The sequence below is a fragment of the Salvelinus alpinus genome, chromosome 14 (assembly GCF_045679555.1).
Source record: "Salvelinus alpinus chromosome 14, SLU_Salpinus.1, whole genome shotgun sequence".
NCBI lineage: Eukaryota > Metazoa > Chordata > Actinopteri > Salmoniformes > Salmonidae > Salvelinus > Salvelinus alpinus.
The window spans coordinates 25,443,049-25,463,704 of record NC_092099.1 but is presented as its reverse complement, the minus strand read 5'-3'; the positions used below and the strand labels follow the sequence as shown (position 1 = coordinate 25,463,704).

At 43.4% G+C, this 20,656-nt stretch overlaps 1 protein-coding gene across 5 annotated transcripts in view; it reads right to left on the bottom strand.

The window, feature by feature from the left end:
* LOC139538663 (phospholipid-transporting ATPase IH-like) overlaps positions 1-20,656 on the bottom strand; it is a 71,863-nt gene that overhangs the window by 31,819 nt on the left and 19,388 nt on the right. For all 5 annotated transcript variants that reach the window (XR_011667777.1, XM_071340988.1, XM_071340989.1 and 2 more), the window contains exons 2-14: positions 10,006-10,128; positions 9,433-9,522; positions 9,046-9,126; positions 8,619-8,726; positions 4,589-4,717; positions 4,334-4,437; positions 4,192-4,242; positions 4,009-4,073; positions 3,733-3,814; positions 3,196-3,346; positions 2,780-2,977; positions 1,325-1,498; positions 1,051-1,217 (exon numbers count right to left, since the gene is read on the bottom strand). Coding sequence is in view for 4 of the 5 variants with exons in the window: in XM_071340988.1 (XP_071197089.1) it covers positions 1,051-1,217; positions 1,325-1,498; positions 2,780-2,977; positions 3,196-3,346; positions 3,733-3,814; positions 4,009-4,073; positions 4,192-4,242; positions 4,334-4,437; positions 4,589-4,717; positions 8,619-8,726; positions 9,046-9,126; positions 9,433-9,522; positions 10,006-10,128 (1,523 nt within the window). In the remaining variant the exon portion in view is untranslated. The remainder of the gene's footprint in view (positions 1-1,050; positions 1,218-1,324; positions 1,499-2,779; positions 2,978-3,195; positions 3,347-3,732; positions 3,815-4,008; positions 4,074-4,191; positions 4,243-4,333; positions 4,438-4,588; positions 4,718-8,618; positions 8,727-9,045; positions 9,127-9,432; positions 9,523-10,005; positions 10,129-20,656) is intronic.

The window sequence follows — 20,656 nt, the reverse complement described above, 5'->3', positions numbered from 1 at the left end:
TGCACCTGCTGATAGCCACACAGGCTCAAGGCCGAGATAGCAGAGTGAGAAACCACAGTTTAGACATGCTTTTCTCATCTTAGTTACTTTGTATCTAATCCAATGCAACAATGTTAAGGTATGATTGACGGTAAGTCGTCACACCCACTAGTTTAATGAGCTTTGTCTCCTGTTTCACCACACAGATCTTTACTATAGACTACTGAGGTATTCTGTATGTGAAACTCTGTCTGCAATTGCATTTTATTACTAAAAAGTTTTATACCAAGGTTCCTGTGTCATCTATCTGGAAGACTGATTGTTAAAGGAGACTTACATCACCCCATGCAAAGGACCACCCAACACCACTGCGGCCCGCCGGTTTAACTGCTAAACTGCTTTCTGACTGTACACTATACTGCATGAACGTAGTGGGTTTACGAACGTGTTAGTTCTCATAGACTATGACGTGACAACGATGTAGGCTGTGTGTAGTGGTTAGCGGTCATGATATGAAAGTTTGGCTTGGAAAGGTTTTTTCGCCTGGTTCCAGACAGCTGATGTGTTGTGCACTGAAATCCACAAGTGAAGGAAAAGGTGAGAGGAGAGCGCATAGATAGTTGCAAGAAGGAATTATATATACACTGTACAACAAGCAAAGTGATGATGCTGTTTGTATGTGGCTGAAACTGAACTGTTTGCGTGTGATCAAGGGTGTATTCATTCCGATTCTCTTGAAAAAAAAATCTTAAATGAAAAGAAACGAGGATATACATACCTGCATTTGCCCAATAAAAACTCTAATTTGCAACTGTTGGACTAATGATTCCACCCTAGATCAGCTAGATGCACTCAAAATTATCATCTCGACCTGTGGCCCAACGTTGTAAACAATCATTCATAGTCTAGGTTATAGCAACCTCATGATGGGTACAGTGAAAATTTGAGTATTATCTAGTAGCCTAAACCTAGCGATATTACATTGAACTGGGTGAATGGCATATGAATGACAGTCACCCAATATCCTCCCTCATCTTAAACGGCACCGACCGCCACTGGTGTGTGTGTTACCTCTTCATGCCCTCCACCAGAGCCACCTCATCAGGAGAGGATGATATGTAGAAGGAGGTGGGTTTTCCCAGGTGGATCCCTCTCTTGATGCTATCCACTGTCTCCTCCTCCTTCACCTGCACCGTGTGGCACAGACACAGAGCCCGGAAGAACAGGTCCTCATGCTCCTGAGACACACAGGAACACAGACACACTATTACACACTGGTACACACTGGTACACACTGGTACACACTGGTACACACTGGTACACACTGGTACACACTGTGTCTTACCCTGCGGTATCCTCCAGGCGAAGAGTCGATCATGTCTATGCTGGAAGCAGCACTGAGGATCTGTCCATTACAGATGGCGTGGGGGATATAGACGTGTCCGTCCACACAGCACTCTATAAACTCCATGTTGTTCTCTGTCAACGTCCCTGTCTTATCAGTAAACACATACTCTACCTGCACACACAGACAGAAGCAGACGTTATATTTAGATGCTGACCTAGGCCCGTATCCACAAAGCGTCTCAGAGTAGAAAATTGGTCATACGTTGTGAGAAAAGAGACATTTTACTCCTACGGGAAAAAACAAAAGCTATACATGAAGCCCCTTTATTCATAATAGTCACACAGAGTCGACAGATATTTAGGAGACTTTGTGAGCTGTACTAACCAGTTAAGAGTTACCAGCAGGTGTCTTAATAATGGAAAAATGCAGCGAGTCAGTGGTTCCTGCACCACACGCAATTGCTTTGGAGTTGTTGAAAGAATTTTTATTTAATTCTAAAGAATCAATCCACAAATAATCTAGACCTACATGAAACAGCATCACTTGTGCCTCTGACAATGATTTCACATAACACCTAGTTAAATAATTGAAAGGAAAATATATGAAATAACTACATTATGCTGTTATTTCAAGTTATCCCTTTGGAGTGCAATATCACTTTAAAAAAGAAGCCTAAATTAGGCATACCTATAAATTGGGTAATTAAAGACATCTAGAGCTTATGTTAACTTTGATTGTCTTTGATGAAAACGACAGACCTTTCAAACATTGTATGCAACATTACAGGTGAGTGGCTTGGGGCTGACTGTGACAAAGCGATTTAGAGTTGTTGAATGGGAGTGACAAGTGTGTTGATAACTGTAATATTGTCAAAATTCTAATTTTAACAACCATCAGAATTGGTAAAAACAAAAGCTTATTAGGCGACAATTAAGAGAACTGATCATGTCAGGAGAAATGATATTAAACATTTTACCATTTCAACATTAGGATGTACAGTCACATTCACTGTGGTTGTCTGAAGCGTGCTATAGAGTTTACACCTGGCGATGCCTCCTCATGATTGGTTATTCCCCGTCATTTGCAACAATGTCAATGAGGATCATCAGTATCTTTCCTTTGCGGTACCTCAAACTGTCGTGACTACCAGCTGAGATAAACTTTTCTGAGTTGATTTTACTCCTGGCTCAGAGTTCGTCTGAACAGTGTTTTATCATCATCCTAAAAGCTGGGAGCTCGGATCTGGGAGTATTACAGGTTAACAGGATTTTAAAGATATTTTCTGAGATGCTTTATGGATACAAGCCCTAAACTCAGTTTTTGGAGTGTGTGTAGTATACGTATGTGTGCGTTTGTGTACTATACGTGCAGTATAAATGTGTGTGCGCGTGTGTGTGGACACAAGTGAGTCTAGTATATCTAGATGTTCAGAAGATGTGTGAGTGTGTGTACCTGTCCTAGCTCTTCGTTGAGGTCAGATGTGTTGACCTGAGCCCCCACCCCCAGCTCCTCATCATACATATCCTTGTCCCAGGCTATGAAGTAAGAACCCAGGAACTTCTGCATCTCCACGGTAACATACATGGAGACTGGGATGATGTAGTTAAACAACACCATGAAGGCCAGGAAGTCTGTGAACGCCCTGATCACCTGAGAGAGAGAGGAGAAGATGGAGGGAGGGGTAGAGGCAGGGAGGAGGAGGATGTAGGAAGAGAGAGAAGGGCAGAACGAGAACGAAAGGATGGTTAGAGACAGAGACCAAGAGGCTTTATCAGAATCAGTGAACGTTAAATAAGGAGTGACCTGATTAATCATTTTTGCTATGACAGCGTGCTTTGTGGGTAGTGTAGTGGTTTGGGGGAACTAACCACATGGCGTTCTCTGTCAATCTCGGTCCTGTGGTTGTACCAGGGTTCATCGCGGTCAGCAGACCACTGCCACGCATACTTCAGAACCGTGTTAATGACCGCTTTACTGATCAGGATACACAGATACACGATTAGGAACGCATTCATAGACCTGGAGGGAGATAGAGGGAGGGAGGAGAAGTTTAGAGGAGCTAAATGCAGATTGATTCTCCAGAACTGGATGTAAAAGAATTGTCAATAGAGCGACACACACACACACACAGCTTGAATGAGATCAAATAGAATTATGCAGACTTTATGTAATAACAGAGTCTACTCTTCCAACTCCTGCTACTCTTCCAACTCCTGCTACTCTTCCAACTCCCGCTACTCTTCCAACTCCCGCTACTCTTCCAACTCCCGCTACTCTTCCAACTCCCGCTACTCTTCCAACTCCCGCTACTCTTCCAACTCCTGCTATCCTTCATCAGACAGGTAGTTCTAGCCACACCATAGCAACCAGACACAGAGAGGGGAAGTTATGGGAATAGATCTTACTTTTCCACAGCTGAGCGTTTCTGGGATTTGGACTGGTAGTTAAGCGCCATCTTGGTGTCCATGCCTGTGTAGATGGCTACAGCTGAGGGAACAACAACCAGGGGTTACCATCACTACAGATGCAGAACAGTGTGTGTGTGTGTGTGTATGAAGAATGTATTTTACTTGTCAGGAGAACACATTTCGGTGGACGGTATGACTATTGCAACAGGTGCCGACTCATTCGCAAATATAACCATAGATATAACTTCAAACACAGAACAGTGTGTGTGTTACCATAAATGTGTTCTGTGTTCTTCAGGGTAGCTCCTCTGAGGAGAAGGTTCTCAGCTCCCAGCGGTCTAAAATGAGAAAAGGAACAAGATAAAAAGTAAAAAAGAAAAAGCTTTACTATCTATGGCAAAGACATGCCCTTTTCAAAGACTGTTAAGGATTGAAAGAGGGGAATGCTGGTCTTACCTGGCTATGGGATCCTCTCTTTCCTTATAAATATTGATGCGCCCCACAAATCTAAATGGGAAAAATAAAATGTATGCAATTTTCAACAAACAAACAGGTCACTGAATGATTCTGTGTGTGTCACACATTGAGTGTCACTCACTTGTAGAGGTCAGGCTGTGGTTGTTCACATTCAATAGTCGCATGTAGAGAGTCCACCTCCTGCTCTGTCTTAAAGGCCATGGTGTCTGGTACAGCATAGTAGGTCTGACACAGCATAGTAGGGGGGAGAGAGAGATGAATCACTGATAAGTCATGTTTGATCAGAGAGCATGCTGGAATAATTCAGGGGTGAATCCCAGCAGTGTACGTGTGTGTGCGTAACAGTATGTGAGTGTGTGTGTGTGTGTGCACATACCTTGTGGCTAGACTCTCCATCCAGGCTGGTAGTGGTGACGTAGCAGGTTCCGTCACCGCGGCTGGATGAAAGGAGGATGAGGTCACAGGGGAACGTCTCGTCCTCCCTCACCATGACAACGTCCCCCACCTGACAGGTCAACCACATCATCAGTTTAGACTCAAGAAATACAGGCTGGGTCCTAAAATCACACCCTATTCCCTTGTTCACTACGGTTGACCTGATCTAAATGGAGTAGACTACCCAGTGATATAGACAAATTTGTTGGTGGGTGTGCTTTTCTTTGGTGTGGGTGGGGCTAGAGCGGCTAACTTCCTGCAATTTTACACATTTCCCAAAAATGTGCAGAGAATTTTTTTTTTGTGGTTTAGTTAGTTCTTTTTGTCAACCCATCCCGTGAGAGTGAATGTCATTCCAGTTAATCTGTTATGTTCTATATAATAAAATCTGACTAACTGCTTGCTAGGAATTCTATCTGATGGTGATTGCATGTTTTGGTAAAAAGACAAATAATGTCCCGTTTGGAACACTTTTAATTAATGTTTTTTGCTCAATCTGAGTAGGTGGGCCTGGCTCCCCAGTGGGTGGGCCTGGTTCCACCCAGGCTCACTCGTGCCTACGCTCCTGGGACTACCATATTCCCCATACAGCGTACTACAGCGTACTAGTGGCTCTGGTGGTCAAAATGTTTGCACTATTTGGGGGATGGGATATCATTTAAATGTGCCCATTATAAACCCCATGTCATTGTAAATAAACACAGAGGTGCTGCTGCAGATCCAGAAATAATTAGCAGTTCTCCTACAGGAAACACACATGCCTCGTGCACAATCACACTTTCAGATTTTTCACACTCCTTTTTTCCTGGGGATTGAGTTGTTGCGTAAGAGTGGGATTATGCAAGTGGAGCAGCTTAACTGCCTATAAATCCCATCTCCACGGTGACCGTACACACCACTGTACTGCACATACACACTCAATAGCTATGATTAATATCTTCTTTACTATTCCTCTTTTCCCCAAAATCCACTCTGTTTAATCTGTGGGGGGAGTCAGGGGACCATCGGTGAGGAACATCGGTAGAATGTGCATGTACAGTTGAAGTCGGAAGTTTACATAAACTGAGTTTAAATGTAGTTGGCTAAGGTGTTTCACAATTCCTGACATTTAATCCTGGTAAAGATTCCCTGTCTTAGATCAGTTAGGATCACCACTATATTAAGAATGTGAAATGTCAGAATAATAGTAGAGAGAATGATTTACTTCAGCTTTAATTTCCATCATCACATTCCCAGTGGGTGTTATGGATTTTATGAATAATGACTAAATGATGTATACATTTAACGTAGAACTATAACTAAAACTACCCTGTCATTGTATGATTGTATGAAATTTATTAGAATCATACCTCTATAAATCTGATGTGTGTAGTTTTAGTCAGAATTAGGACAAGGACTTTTTGTTCCTTTTTAGTATGTAAGCAGGGTGCAAGTGTGAGACAATGTATGAGATAAGAGGAGCTATCGACAGACAAACTCTACTACTGTGTTCCTTACAGGGCATTCTGTCCTCACCCAGGGAGGGGAGAGACCTTGGGCTTGTAGTAGATTGTATAACAGGTGGCAGACAATGTATGACAGGAAGACTTGTGAACTATATTGTCATTGTTTCTGAAAGGAGGGACATTTATGACGAAATGTGAGGTATATAGACCAATGTACAGGAAGTGATAGGCGGAACGTTCCCGTAAATAAACATTTGACTTTTGTAGACTGGGCCTCTGTCTGTTTTTATTTCTATCAGTATCCTACAAATCCTGATATAGCAGACTGAGTAATTTAATTGGATTGGTTAAAGAATATGAGAACTTAATTCTCCTAACAGTGGGTCAGAAGTTTACATACACTCAATTAGTATTGAGTACCATTGCCTTTACATTGTTTAACTTGGGTCAAACGTTTCAGGTAGCCTTCCACAAGCTTCCCACAATAAGTTGGGTGAATTTTAGCCCATTCCCCCTGACAGAGCTGGTGTAACTGAGTCAGGTTTGTAGGCCTCCTTAAATCGCACACGCTTTTTCAGTTCTGCCCACAAATTATCTATGGGATTGAGGTCAGGGCTTTGTGATGGCCACTCCAATACCTTGACTTTGTTGTCCTTAAGCCATTTTGCCACATCTTTGGAAGTATGCTTGGGGTCATTGTCCATTTGGAAGACCCATTTGCGACCAAGCTTTAATTTCCTGACTGATGTCTTGAGATGTTGCTTCAATATATCCACATAATTTTCCTGCCTCATGATGCCATCTATCTTGTGAAGTACACCAGTCCCTCCCGCAGCAAAGCACCCCCACAACATGAGGCTGCCACGGTTGGGATGGAGTTCTTGGGGGGGGGGTGGGGGGGGTTGGACTAGTAACCCGAAAGGTTGCAAGATCGAATCCCCGAGCCGACAAGGTAAAAATCTGTCGTTCTGCCCCTGAACAAGGCAGTTAACCCACTGTTCCTAGGCAGTCATTGAAAATAAGAATTTGTTCTTAACTGACTTGCCTAGTTAAATAAAGGTAAAATAAAATATTCGGCTTGCAAGCCTCCCCCTTTTTCCTCCAAACATAACAATGGTCATTATGGCAAAACAGTTCTATTTCTGTTTCATCAGACCAGAGGACATTTCTCCAAAAAGTACAATCTTTGTCCCCATGTGCAGTTGAAAACCGTAGTCTGAGTGTTATGCCGGCTGCATGGTCCCATGGTGTTTATACTTGCATACTATTGTTTGTACAGATGAACATGGTACCTTCAGGCATTTGGAAATTGCTCCCAAGGATGAACCAGATTTGTGGAGGTCTACAATTTTTTTCCTGAGGTCTTAGCTGATTTATTTTGATTTTCCCATGATGTCAAGCAAAGAGGCACTGGGTTTGAAGGTAGGCCTTGAAATACATCCACAGGTACACCTCCAATTGACTCAAATGATGTCAATTAGGCTATCAGAAGCTTCTAAAGCCATGACATAATTTTCTGGAAATTTCCAAGCTGTTTAAAAGGCACAGTCAACTTAGTGTATGTAAACTTCTGACCCACTGGAATTGTGATACAGTGAATTATAAGTGAAATAATATGTCTGTAAACAATTGTTGGAAAGATTACTTGTGTCATGCACAAAGTAGATGTCCTAACCGACTTGCCAACACTATAGTTTGTGAACAAGAAATTTGTGGAGTGGTTGAAAAACGAGTTTTACTGACTCCAACCTAAGTGTATGTAAACTTCCATCTTCAACTGTATGTGTGTGTGGATGATGAATGTCTTTCATAGTCAGGACACGTTTCAGTGGACAGCATGGCTATGGCAACACTTCCCGACGCACACTCAAATACAACTATAGATATTACAGTAACAACCATACAAATCCTTTAAATTCTAATTCCTAATTCTATGGTAATATAGTGGTTCTGACCCTAGTCCAGCCTGACATCACAGAAGATAACAGGATAATAACGACCCGACATATCAGTCATATTGATATTTAATCTCTGTCTGGAAAGGCAAATCCTTTTCCCTGTATGGGACCAGAGTAATCACAACAGGAATGTTTGGGATGGTACTGTAGGGGGGATGTTGATCTTCTCTGGGACGCTAGCTATGGCATTGCAGACAAGCGCACGCACGTTCCCATGGAGACCGGCCTTAAAAAGGTCTCAGGAATGGATTTCATTTCAATATGATCAGATGATAGCCGTGGCTAAGATATAAATGTTCAAAGGTTATATAACTACGGGTATTATTCAGTGTATAAAATAATCAGTTCATAATGTTACATGAATAATAATATAATGAAGAAGGATGAGCTCTCATACTAGCCATTATACTCACATACTATAGCTATTACAGCTAAAGGCTCTATCTGAACATGAATGAGCACGCATGCTTGGTCAGAATAGAGAAACACCAGCCAATGAGGCCCAAAGGCGTCATAATAATGTGTAGTAGACTAGAGACTAGAAGGCCCATTAATAGCGTAGTAGTACCCGTAGCTTGGAGCTCTGTGTCCTCACCACCATCCCCTGCTGAACCATGTCCACGGGACACTCATTTATACTGCAGTCTGCCTTGTGTCTCAGCCAGTCTTCATAACCCTGGAGGAGAGAAGGGGAGGAAGGAGGGGTTGAGAGATACAAGGAGGAAAGGGAATGAGGGATTGTGGGGAGAAATGGAGCACACACACAGAGAGTCAGAGAGATATGGTCATCGCTGGTATCTAATTAGTGGTATATTCCGTCAACATGGTGACCCGTTTCCATGGCCTCTACACAACATGTAATGTTTTAGATTAATGATTGTATAAGGCCTGGGCTTTATAAGCCAGGTGTGGTTCATGCATCACTGCTATCTAGGGAAGGCTTCCCTAGATTTACCAACACCAATGACCAGAGGATGTGTGTGTGTCTCGTCTACCTGTTTAATGGCGGTGACAGTGATGACAAAGAAGAGAGGCAGTCCACTGGTGACAGGGCTGGTGGGCGTGTCTATGATGAGCTGAGGAGAGAGGAAGAGAACCAGCTGATTATCATTCATTCACGTTCTCCATGGTACAGAGATGGACCACCGCCAACCAGTCTCCTCCTCTTACCGTTCATCATCTCCTCCAGCTACTGGACGGGACGGCTCATATTATATCCATCGTGGACCATGACCATAAGCCATTCCAAGCCAAACAATTAACTCCCATTCACTTCACATAGCCTACGTGTTTAACTGATAATATGAAACACCAGTCTTTACAATATGTATGATAAAACGGCCCTGGGGTTCAGATCAAACAGAGAGATGGCATATTCTCACCTGGACCAGGAAGATTAGCAGAAAGTAGAAGTTGGCGATTCTTCTGAACTGTTCAAACAGGTTCTTGGGGATGAAGTTCCATAAGGTGTACTGGTAAAGAGAACACACCACAGGAGGTTGGTGACACCTTAATTGGGGAGTACGGGCTTGTAGTAATGGCTGGAGTGGAATCAGAGGAATGAAATCAAATGGACCAAATAGATGGTTTCCAGGTGTTTGACGCCATTCCATTTGCGCCGTTCCAGATATTATTATGAGCCGTCCTCCCCTCACCAGCCTCCACTGACACACACCCACATTATCAACATGTTTTCTAGAGAGAGGGAATAACACTTTATACCAGTGTCTTTTCTTTCTTAATTTAATCCAAAATTGATATCAACAGTCATTGTTGTTCCTCATAGAAACGGCTAACGAACCTTGAGCAGTAGCAGATATCTATGGTTGTCACCCACATTAAGACGTTGCTAATCATAGATGACATACTGTCACAAGAGCACAACATGCTTGGTTATCAGGGCTAAATGACGTGGTTGTTGTGCTGACGGCTTGGTTGCCATGACACCTGCTCACCTTGGAGGAGACGATGCGGTTGTCAGGGTAACGTTGAGGGATATAGGCCTCGGCCGCCGGCGGGGGTTCTTTGTGACCGATGTAAACCGTACGACTGTCCACCCAATACTCCTCCCCCGCACACTGTTAGAGAGAAAGGGTGGGGGGGGGAGACACAAAGAGCGAGACACAGAGAGCAAGAGCGAGAGAGACAGAGAGTGAGGAGAGACGAGGGAATAATACGTTGTAGTAAAATTGTAGCAAACGTTTTGATATGAAAATGTGCATTCTTATTGAATAAGTTAATGTTCAGCAGTAGTGTCAGTAAAACATTTCCTACAGAACACATGACCCAGGGTGGATAAGGAAGTTGAGTTACCCTGAATTAAACTACCTCCCACAAGATTCTCAAGAAACAGAAGTGAAAAGGCTGCTTCAGAGAGCGGCTGTGCCTTTACCACTGTGATTCTATAGAATACACGGGTGAGTGAGAGTGAGAGTGAGCTCTTGAGTTCTTCTGCAAAAAATATAGAATTACAGTTGAATAAATGTAGATAAGTCCTTGCGAAAAAATGCAAGTTTATACAGGACACTAACCTCAACATTAAAATCAAATCAAAATTCCATACCTAAATCTCTTAGAACCAGAGTAAGTCCAGAGCAGGATAGTTCCTGTAGAGGGTAAAACCCTAGTGTAGTGGTGTATTGGCCAGACCCGTAAGGAGGTTGGAAGCCCAGTCACAGTGAGGCCACGGGGTGTGTGTGTGCGTGCGTTTGTATGTGTATGAATGTTTGAACAAGATACGTCTGTAGTAACGTAGCAATAAGAGAAAGGTTGGTTTATGATCTTTGGGGAGGGGGAACCATGAAAGATTATGTGGAAATAGGAAGACAAGTGTGAATAAATTGGTAACGTGTGTTATCAACAACAGTGCTATTTGAGGCGCAAGACTGGAATAAGACATTAGGTAATACGTATTCCCCAGTAATAAATTGGCAGCCGCTATAGCATAGGTTCTAATACAAGGTATTAAGTGCCCTGTCCAATTAATAGACACAAATACCAGAACTATTCTCCGGGGAAGATGGTAGCGCTACCTTGGACAATAGTTAATAGAAGGTTGTATTAGAGACAGGAGTGAAGAAATCTAAATACCCTGGACACCGATGGGAGAGGTTTGGGAATAATAACTATTGATATGGCAACAGACGGCCCCGATTCTCCCTGTAAAGCGGAGCTAGAGGATTTTAATAAAGCCATGGAGCCGCTGAAAGAAGTGCACGAGCATTGTACCAATTTGAATATGGGAAATTAGTAGATGTCCTCAGCTGCAAAAAGACTGGGTACATGAGTACATTGGTAGAATTTGTACTTCGGCTTTGATGGCAGGTTTGAAACCTGTGATCAAAACGGCAGTTGCGGGGGTTGTGGATGAAATAGAGCAGGATGCTTTGAGAGTGTAATATAACTCTGCTCACTTCGCAAACGTGCGAGGGGTTAATACAGCCACAGTGAAAGTCTCTAACAGTGGTTTCAATGGCCAAGGTAAGACAAAGCAATGCAGCGAAAAAACATCAAAGCGTAGGGAGACAGAGTCCTGTTTTAGGTGTGGGGCCGTTGGGCATCGGAAGAATGAGTGTAGAGTAGGGATGGAGCCTGCTGCATTCGGAGGTAATGCTGCCATGCAAGCGTTTGCATCCTTTCCAAAAGGGCAGCAAATCCTCCGGAAAGTAGCAGGACAGGAACTTTCACATAGCGGTGTATGGCCTCGGTACGATCGATAGTGGTTCATAGAGATGACAGTTTCTACGTGAAGGAAGACGTATGATATCGTCTTACACAACTTTTTAATAGAGGCCAGGAAACAGATATAGCAGATTCCTTATGATGAGAAATTGGCTAAATATGCCACAGGAAAAAGTATTTTGGGTTGAAGAAGGGAAAATGGCAAAATGCCAGGCGGGTGGATTCTACAGAGGTAACAAATTAAAATTCTGGCCAAACACTCCTGGTAACTCAGAAACCCTTGTTTTTTTAATCTCATGAGACATTTTATGTGGTTTAATTATGAAATAGATTTACATTTTATGTCATCTTATTCTGAAATAGATTTCTAGAATGGACGAAAGGGTGGAGGGGTAACGAGGAATTAGCAAAGGGGTTACTAAACCTAAAATGAACTTCACTTTTTTTTTAGTTCATGAACATTGTGGTGCGATGGTTATGGAGAATCATGGGGAAAAGAGACCAGTGAATCGTTGGACTCGATGGTGAGATAAAGTCGCTGTGTCTTAGGGTAGTACATGCTAAATACAAAATACAGAAATTATGGGGTGGATTAAAACAAACATTTAATGGTTGGAGTAAGGACAGTGGATTTACCATTATCAAGTTTGGTTTATAATTAATACCTTTGGATTGCTGATTATTATGTAGCATGAAGAATGCTAACGAAATGTACACTTTCTTTTCCAGAAGAGGAGGTTTCATCATCTCTCGTTGGAATGTTCCCGGAGACTGTGGTCTAGGGGAGAGCAGTTAGTGATATTCCGCAGTTTTAGGTATAAAAGTATCTGGATTAGGCCATAAATGGAGTTCCCAGATAAGTGAGGCCTGTTCATGTGTGTTTTTGACCTACAGTTTACCACACCACAACTTACCGGTTATGAATATGCGTTAGTGGTGTTGATACCGTGGGATTTATTTAGTGGGGTCTTTCCAATTTGGTTTTAAATGGAGTATGCAGAAGGATGGAAATGTTTTGAAATGGTTTCCGAAGGACAGGGGAAGAAAAGGGAGAGGAAATATTGAAGGTTGTTGAATGCCCTGTATCCTGACTTTCTGGTGAAGCCTGATCAATCTCATGACCGAAACAGGTGGGACTTAATTATAAAATGAACGAGAAACACTAGTTTCTATTCTATTTTACCATTACTTTATGAGATACTATTTTTGTAATTCTAAGTTGATTGGTTATTCGAATTTGTTTATTTTTGAGTTAACATGCAGTGTTGTTTGTTTTTGAATCACGATGTGAATCATGTGTTCAAAGGGGAAATGACCAGTTCCCTGGGGCCCTGGTCTTTGGGTAAATATACAAATGTATTTTGTTCAGTCTGCTAATAAAAAGGAAAAATATATGTTAATAAGTGATGACAGTTACTCCAAATGGATTGTGATATGTGTTTTGCTGATTTCATTTTTGTCTTTGTTTCGATACAAATTTCACCAGATTGGGTCTGCTGGAGTGTTGGGATTCCCCATGGGTTAGGGTGCTAACTCCCTGATCTGGTAACTCTTCCGAGAGGTCGCCAGTAAAATAAGGGAGTATGAACTAAGTTTGAAAATGGTTTCAACAGTAACAGTATGTTGTTATGCTCTTTGACGTTTGTCTTAGAGATGCAAAAAAAAATTGGGAATGTAATAAGGTCTACACACTGCAAACAATTTAGACTAAGTATGCATTGAGATACCGATCTTTCATTACCAGGCCACTCACAACAGGAAAACAGGGTCAAAGGGGGGCTGTAATGAGAAGAGTTATTACCGGCAATAAAAAGGTCCCGTTTATAAATGTACATTCTAACCGGGATGAGGTGTGCTAGGATGAGAGGCTTGACTTCGAGTCATAGACTGAAAGTAAAGCACTAAGGACTGTCATTCTAAATTTGGGTTGGATAATTTATAAAATGTTTTAGTTATGAATCGGATACAGCGAGAGAGAGTTGCTCTCGAACGGTGAGGGGTGGGGGCACTGCTCAAATGTATTAGGCCTAGGGAGGCTTTCGAAACCTTATCTTTAAGTGTCCTCCGACAAGGAGGTTATTAGAGAACTCACTGGATGATAGCTTGGGTCAACCATGAAGGTTTTTTATTTTACCATGTCATCAGAATTTTTATATGATACGGTACAATTAATTGCATACAAGGCTCAGTCTGTGTTTTGCGTTAACACCCAAGGATGAAAATGAAAGAGACAGCAGGGAGACCAGCATCACATGGGTATAGAACGGAGCGGATGGATGCTGCTTTCCCCAGTTTTAGTCGCATCAAGGGTGGTGTGAAATTATTAAACATGTACTTTTTTTCTCTTTCCTTTTCAAGTCAACATGTTTTTAGGTTTCTTGGAACATAAGAGTGATCGTTGTTCCAGAGGAGGGACTGATGTATATTGACTAAGTGATTTGAGAATGTTTTAGTATGTTTATAACTGTAGAAGTGCATTATTTATTTATTTTATTTTTTATTTAACCTTTATTTAACCTTTATTTATTTGATTAATTTAGAAGTGCATTAGGAGTAGTGACTAGTGTGTTATGGGTTAGATGGAATGATATAAGTGTAAATGTATCTGTAGCAGGAGACGAGGTACACATGAGGCCTGTGGTTGAGAATGTTTACATCAGACTGTTAAGTGGGATGGAATGTGACTGCGGTGGAGATCTGTGGGTGCTCATCAATTAAGGTTGTGTTGATAGAGCGGTATCATTTTCAGAGACTAGGTATATTGTTACAGGAGATAGCTTGTAGGAGAGGGAGGACAGCTAACTGCACAATATAGGGACTAATATGAAGTTAAATTGAACGTTACACATACCCAGATCGCGGTGAGAGTAGCAGAGATAGTGTTGGCATCTCAGACACTATGGTGACCTTTCAAGAAACCTGGGACTCAGATATTCTTCAAACTCATTCATCTCTTTCCCAATTTCTAACAGCCAGCGAACACTTGACAGATTACATGCAGTAGTTATTCTCACGGCAGTCGCTGTAGGGATAGTAATTGAAGGAGGCTATAGGCATGGGCCATGTTAGTAGTAGCAGGGGTTACTTTAGTAGCATTGTTGGCATATCATTTTATGAGGACTCATGCCACATGGCTGGGTAGCTGGTAACTGGGGGACCGATGGGAGTACCGGGGGCTGTTATTCACCTCACTGATTAGTGATCTGGGATAAGGGGAGAGTCTGTTGTCAGGAAATGACCCATGCGTTGCAATGTGTATATTCCCAGATGGACGCGGCACATGAGGAGCAGGAGATAACCGAGGGCGTGGCCTGAATTCTGGAGATTGAGTGTACATCAAGATACACCAGGCGGGGGTGTTGGGACAATGTTGGTCTGTTCCACACACAGTACTGCTTACAGCACCTGCAGCGGTAAAGATTGTCATGTCTCTCTTCGGTGGGTGCGTAGTTCTCACGTGAAGTGAGATCCAGGTGCATAATGGGTGAGCGTGAAGACACCATGACAGAGGAAGCGGAGCTAGAGAGAGAGACACTAGATTCCACTGTAGACATGCAGATGGGCTGGGTCTAGGAGACACTTTAAACATCATAGTTAGGTTGGGTTAGTTGCTTTATTGGTTAATGCATCACATGAAAGGATAGATGTTGGGGTAATTGTACTCTGGACAACATTCTGAAGGCATCGATGTGAAAGCACATACAGTGCTGAGTTACCTCAAGAGGATGTAGCGTTGATTATGGATACGCATTTGCCTATCAGATGATGTGCCTATCAGGTGGCAAAGAAGGAGATGGGGAGAAAAGTGAGGATGACATGGCTTGGGAACACCTCCTGGATCCTGTGGTCAGACAGGGAAGACTGGGCGAAAGCTTGAGGAGGCTTTTTAGTGCTTTCATTTTTGGCAAACTCAGCAGAAAAGTATCCTGAAGGCATAGTCAGGTAAATAGAGAGTGGGAATTGTCATGTTATCAAACTTTAGGCTTTCATGCATATATTATTATGCATAGCTTACCACATTGTTAATACTGTAATGTTTTGTGTTTCTCGTTGCTTTTAAAATCTTGTGCTATCATTCTCTTAGAAGGAGAAAGATGAAATGGAAGAAGTGAACAGCTCCAGCGGACACGTTATTATCAGTGTTCTATGAGAAATGTAAAGACGAGTGTGCTTGGTGTGATCATAGAACAGAGGCCATAAGTCTCCGAGTTTGTAAACCTCACTGTGAATGTTAATTATGTTTTATTTTTTGTTCATGTTTATTATCATTGTTTGTCCATTTATAAGTGTAATGTAATGTTGAACAGTATGGAGTGAAATGTTCAAAATAGGGGGACTGATGGATTCTGGGTTCTAACTCCTAAACTTGGGATAGGGTTAATTATCAGGTATCCTATTGAAATATTGAGTGTTTAGGTTTAGAGGGTTTACACCAGAAGTTAATGGTTATCTGTAGGAAGAAGGTATATATTGTGTGCAATAAAGCTTGAATTGTGCTGAGTGTAGGGAAAGTGATCACGTGACAGGCATTGGTAAGGGGAGAGAGCCATGGATTGGTGATGAAGGGGGTCGAGGTCAGGTCAGGTCACGTTAAGGGAGAAAAGTTTATGGCACGTATCACTTTGTTTCCTGCCTAGCAACAAAGATACAATGTTTGTTCAGATGAGTAGGAGGAGACTCAGCCTAGGAGGAAGGGTTACATATCAGTGCTTGTGTGAAATGTCGTTGTCTGATGCAGCTGTATTGATCCTCTGGGAAGAATAAACTTGGTTTGAGTTTTCATACTGTCTGTTGAGTTTTTACTCTGAAAATTAAAACCTAACACCTAAAACCTTGATTTTGGACAATATTACCTGAATGGACTATTACTACCAAGGACTGTCAAGAAAAAACACCTGCAGAAGAAACACAGCTGAACCTGGAAATACCATCCAACACAACACTGAGTGAGTAATATTTAGTCTGAAGATAAGTCTGAAGCCAAAAACAATAATCTCTAGGTCATTTTGTTATATAAAGCTACGTAAATAAGTATACTACACTACCAAGTTGTTCGGTCAGAACAGACCTGGCGGCATCTTCAACTAGCACTGAAGTGTGGAGTCAGATGTGTGAAAACTCTCCTGCCATTGTTGGGCTCAAGAGTTTCACAATACAGGACACAATGGATATTAAAAATAACAGTGTACAAAAAAAAGCTCCTCAAGGACAATCCAGAGACACTATTTGCTGACTGCAACGAAGAGGGGAACGTAAGCAACGTAATTTTCCACACAGACCATCCCCTGGCATGGCACAGTGCTATAAGAGCACACTACCCCTATGTCAAGAGAGAGGGTATTGGCCCAGGGTGGAAACTCAGAATACTAGACATTGAGGAAATTGAAACAACCTCTGTCAACGTGTACAAGTCTGGGACCGTAATGGTGCAGGGCATCCTTGTGCAGTTCCAGCAGGACTTTTACGGGATCAAAGAGAGAGCACAGCAGGAAAAGATCTCTGTGATGACTCCCCCATCCTGAGTGAGTCTGATCACACCTCTTCAAACTGTCCTACAGACGAGGATAGTCACCCCCACAACACTGAACACAACAAGGTCCCACAACTGCACTGCACCTCCATCATTGAGAGGGACAAATTCACAGAGGTGGAGAGAAACATGGTGGAGCTCAGAGAGCTAGTCCACACAATCCAGACAGAACAAAACCACGAAATAGACCAGTACAACACCCCTCCACCCCCAACAAGACCCGGAGTGCAGAAGGTGGAGAAGGACACTGTCTGAGAGAGCTTAAAGAGGCACACATGGCACTGAAGGAGGAGGTGACACAGCTGATGTGTGACAGAGAGCAGGACACTCCCCCAGACAAGCCAGCAGAACAGCCCACCTCGGGCCCGGACCGCAACCTCAACGGGACAGACAACACAGGACCCACCAACCCAACAGACCCCCTAACAGCCCCCCTGTCAGCTCCCCCAATAGCCCTCCAGAAGAAAAATCCCCCCCCCCCCCCCCCCCATCCAGCGAGCCAGAGATTGTGCTCCTCATTGACTCAAATGGCAAATGCATTCAAAAGGATAAACTTTTTCCCAAACACAAAGTGGCCAAACTCTGGTGCCCAAACACTAGGCATGCCCTGGAGCTGTTGTCAGAGGACAAACACTAGGCATGCCCTGGAGCTGTTGTCAGAGGACAAACACTAGGCATGCCCTGGAGCTGTTGTCAGAGGACAAACTAGGGTCCCCCAGCCACATTTTAATTCACACGGGCACAAATTACCTGAGTGCCCATAAGGAAAGAGTGGCCACAGCACTAAAGGTGTGATTGAAAAAGCTTCTTCCTCTTTCTCCAACACACAAGTGGTTATTGCCATCCTGCTACCACGAAAAGACTTTCACCCTGCTACCATACAATGGGTGAATGCAAGCATTTCATGAGACTGTAGCTCAAAACCTAATGTCTACTTGGCCCACCACTCCACCCTGGACTTGAACAGCCTTTACGACCAGGTCCACCTCTGCAAGGCAGCAATCCCAACTTTTGCCAGGACCCTGTAGGACGTCACCCTCAACCGTAGCCCCAGCACGTCACAGGAGCAACGGAGACCCTGCCCAGACCAGCGAGACACCCTCCTAGACCTGCAAGACCCCCTCGTGAAGGACCTAAACAGAGAGAACCCACGCCAAGAGGACCTACACCCAGACCACAGTATCACCAGCCACCCCAAGCAAACCCTGGCCACACCCTATATAGGCCCCCTCATATCAGACCTATGCCCCTTCTGTCCACCCCCCGAGGCAAGGACCTCAACATGACAGCAGGACATATGCCCAGGCCGTGAGCAGAGCAACAGGCCCAACCCCCACTAATAACCCGCCCAAGCCCCATCCTGCGACCTAAGAGATCAGATGCTCAACATGCTCTGCTCACTCCTACTGTGATGGTCCGGGCCTAAAAAAACAACACTAGAAACTATGGAACACAAAGCTTTTACTATATCTCATCCTGGAATATACAAGGTCATCTGCCTTTGGCCTAAAGAGAAGGAACTGAGACCTCATCAAAGAAATTGGAAATGCAGACATTGTCATCCTACAAGAAACATGGAATAAAGGAGATGGACCCACTGGTGGCCCACTAGGTTACAGAGAGCTGGTAGTCCCATCCACCAAACTACCAGGTGTGAAACAGGGAAGAGACTAAGGGGGTATGCTAATTTGGTATAGATCAGACCTAACCAATTCTATCAAATTAGTCAAAACGGGAACATTTTATGTCTGGCTAGAAATTAATAAGGAAATGATCTTAACAGAGAAAAATGTCCTCATGTGTGCTACCTAAACTCAGCAAAAAAAGAAACGTCCTCTCACTGTCAACTGCGTTTATTTTCAGCAAACTTAACATGTGTAAATATTTGTATGAACATAACAAGATTCAACAACTGAGACAAACTGAACAAGTTCCACAGACATGTGACTAACAGAAATTGAACAAGGGGGGGGTGTCAAAATCAAAAGTAACAGTCAATATGGCCACCAGCTGCATTAAGTACTGCAGTGCATCTCTTCCTCATTGACTGCACCAGATTTGCCAGTTCTTGCTGTGAGATGTTACCCCACTCTTCCACCAAGGCACCTGCAAGTTCCCAGACATTACATGGGGGAATGGCCCTAGCCCTCACCCTCCAATCCAACAGGTCCCAGACGTGCTCAATGGGGTTGAGATCTGGGCTCTTTGCTGGCCATGGCAGAACACTGACATTCCCGTCTTGCAGGAAATCACGCACAGAACGAGCAGTATGGCTGGTGGCATTGTCATGCTGGAGGTTCATGTCAGGATACGCCTGCAGGAAGGGTACCACATGAGGGAGTAGGATGTCTTCCCTGTAACGCACACCGTAGAGATTGCCTGCAATGACAACAAGCTCAGTCTGATGATGCTGTGACACACCACCCCAGACCATGACAGACACTCCACCTCCAAAATCGATCCCGCTCCAGAGTACAGGCTTCGGTGTAATGCTCATTCCTTCGACGATAAACTAGAATCCGACCATCACCCCTGGTGAGACAAAACCGCGACTCGTCAGTGAAGAGCACTTTTGCCAGTCCTGTCTGGTCCAGCGACGGTGGGTTTGTGCCCATAGGCGACATTGTTGCCGGTGATGTCTGGTGAGGACCTGCCTTACAACAGGCCTACAAGCCCTCAGTCCAGCCTCTCTCAGCCTATTGCGGACAGTCTGAGCACTGATGGAGGGATTGTGCGTTCCTGGTGTAACTCGGGCAGTTGTTGTTGCCATCCTGTAACTGTCCCGCAGGTGTGATGTTCGGATGTACCGATCCTGTGCAGGTGTTACACGTGGTCTGCCACTGCGAGGATGATCAGCTGTCCGTTCTGTCTCCCTGTAGCGCTGTCTTAGGCGTCTCACAGTACGGACATTGCAATTTATCGCTCTAGCCACATCTGCAGTCCTCATGCCTCCTTGCAGCATGCCTAAGGCACATTCACACAGATGAGCAGGGACCCTGGGCATCTTTCTTTTGGTGTTTTTCAGAGTCAGTAGAAAGGCCTCTTTTAGCGTCCTAAGTTTTCCTAACTGTGACCTTAATTGCCTACCGTCTGTAAGCTGTTAGTGTCTTAATGACCTTTCCACAGGTTCATGTTCATTAATTGTTCATTGAACAAGCATGGGAAACAGTGTTTAACTTCTTTCAGCTAGGGGGCAGAATTTTTATGTTTGGAAAAATAACATTCCCAAGGTAAACGGACTATTTCTCAGGTCCAGATGCTAGAATATGCATATAATTGACAGATTAGGATAGAAAACACTCTAAAGTTTCCAAAACTGTCAAAATATTGTCTGTGAGTATAACAGAACTGATTTTGCAGGCGAAAATCTGAGGAAATCCAACCCGGAAGTGCCT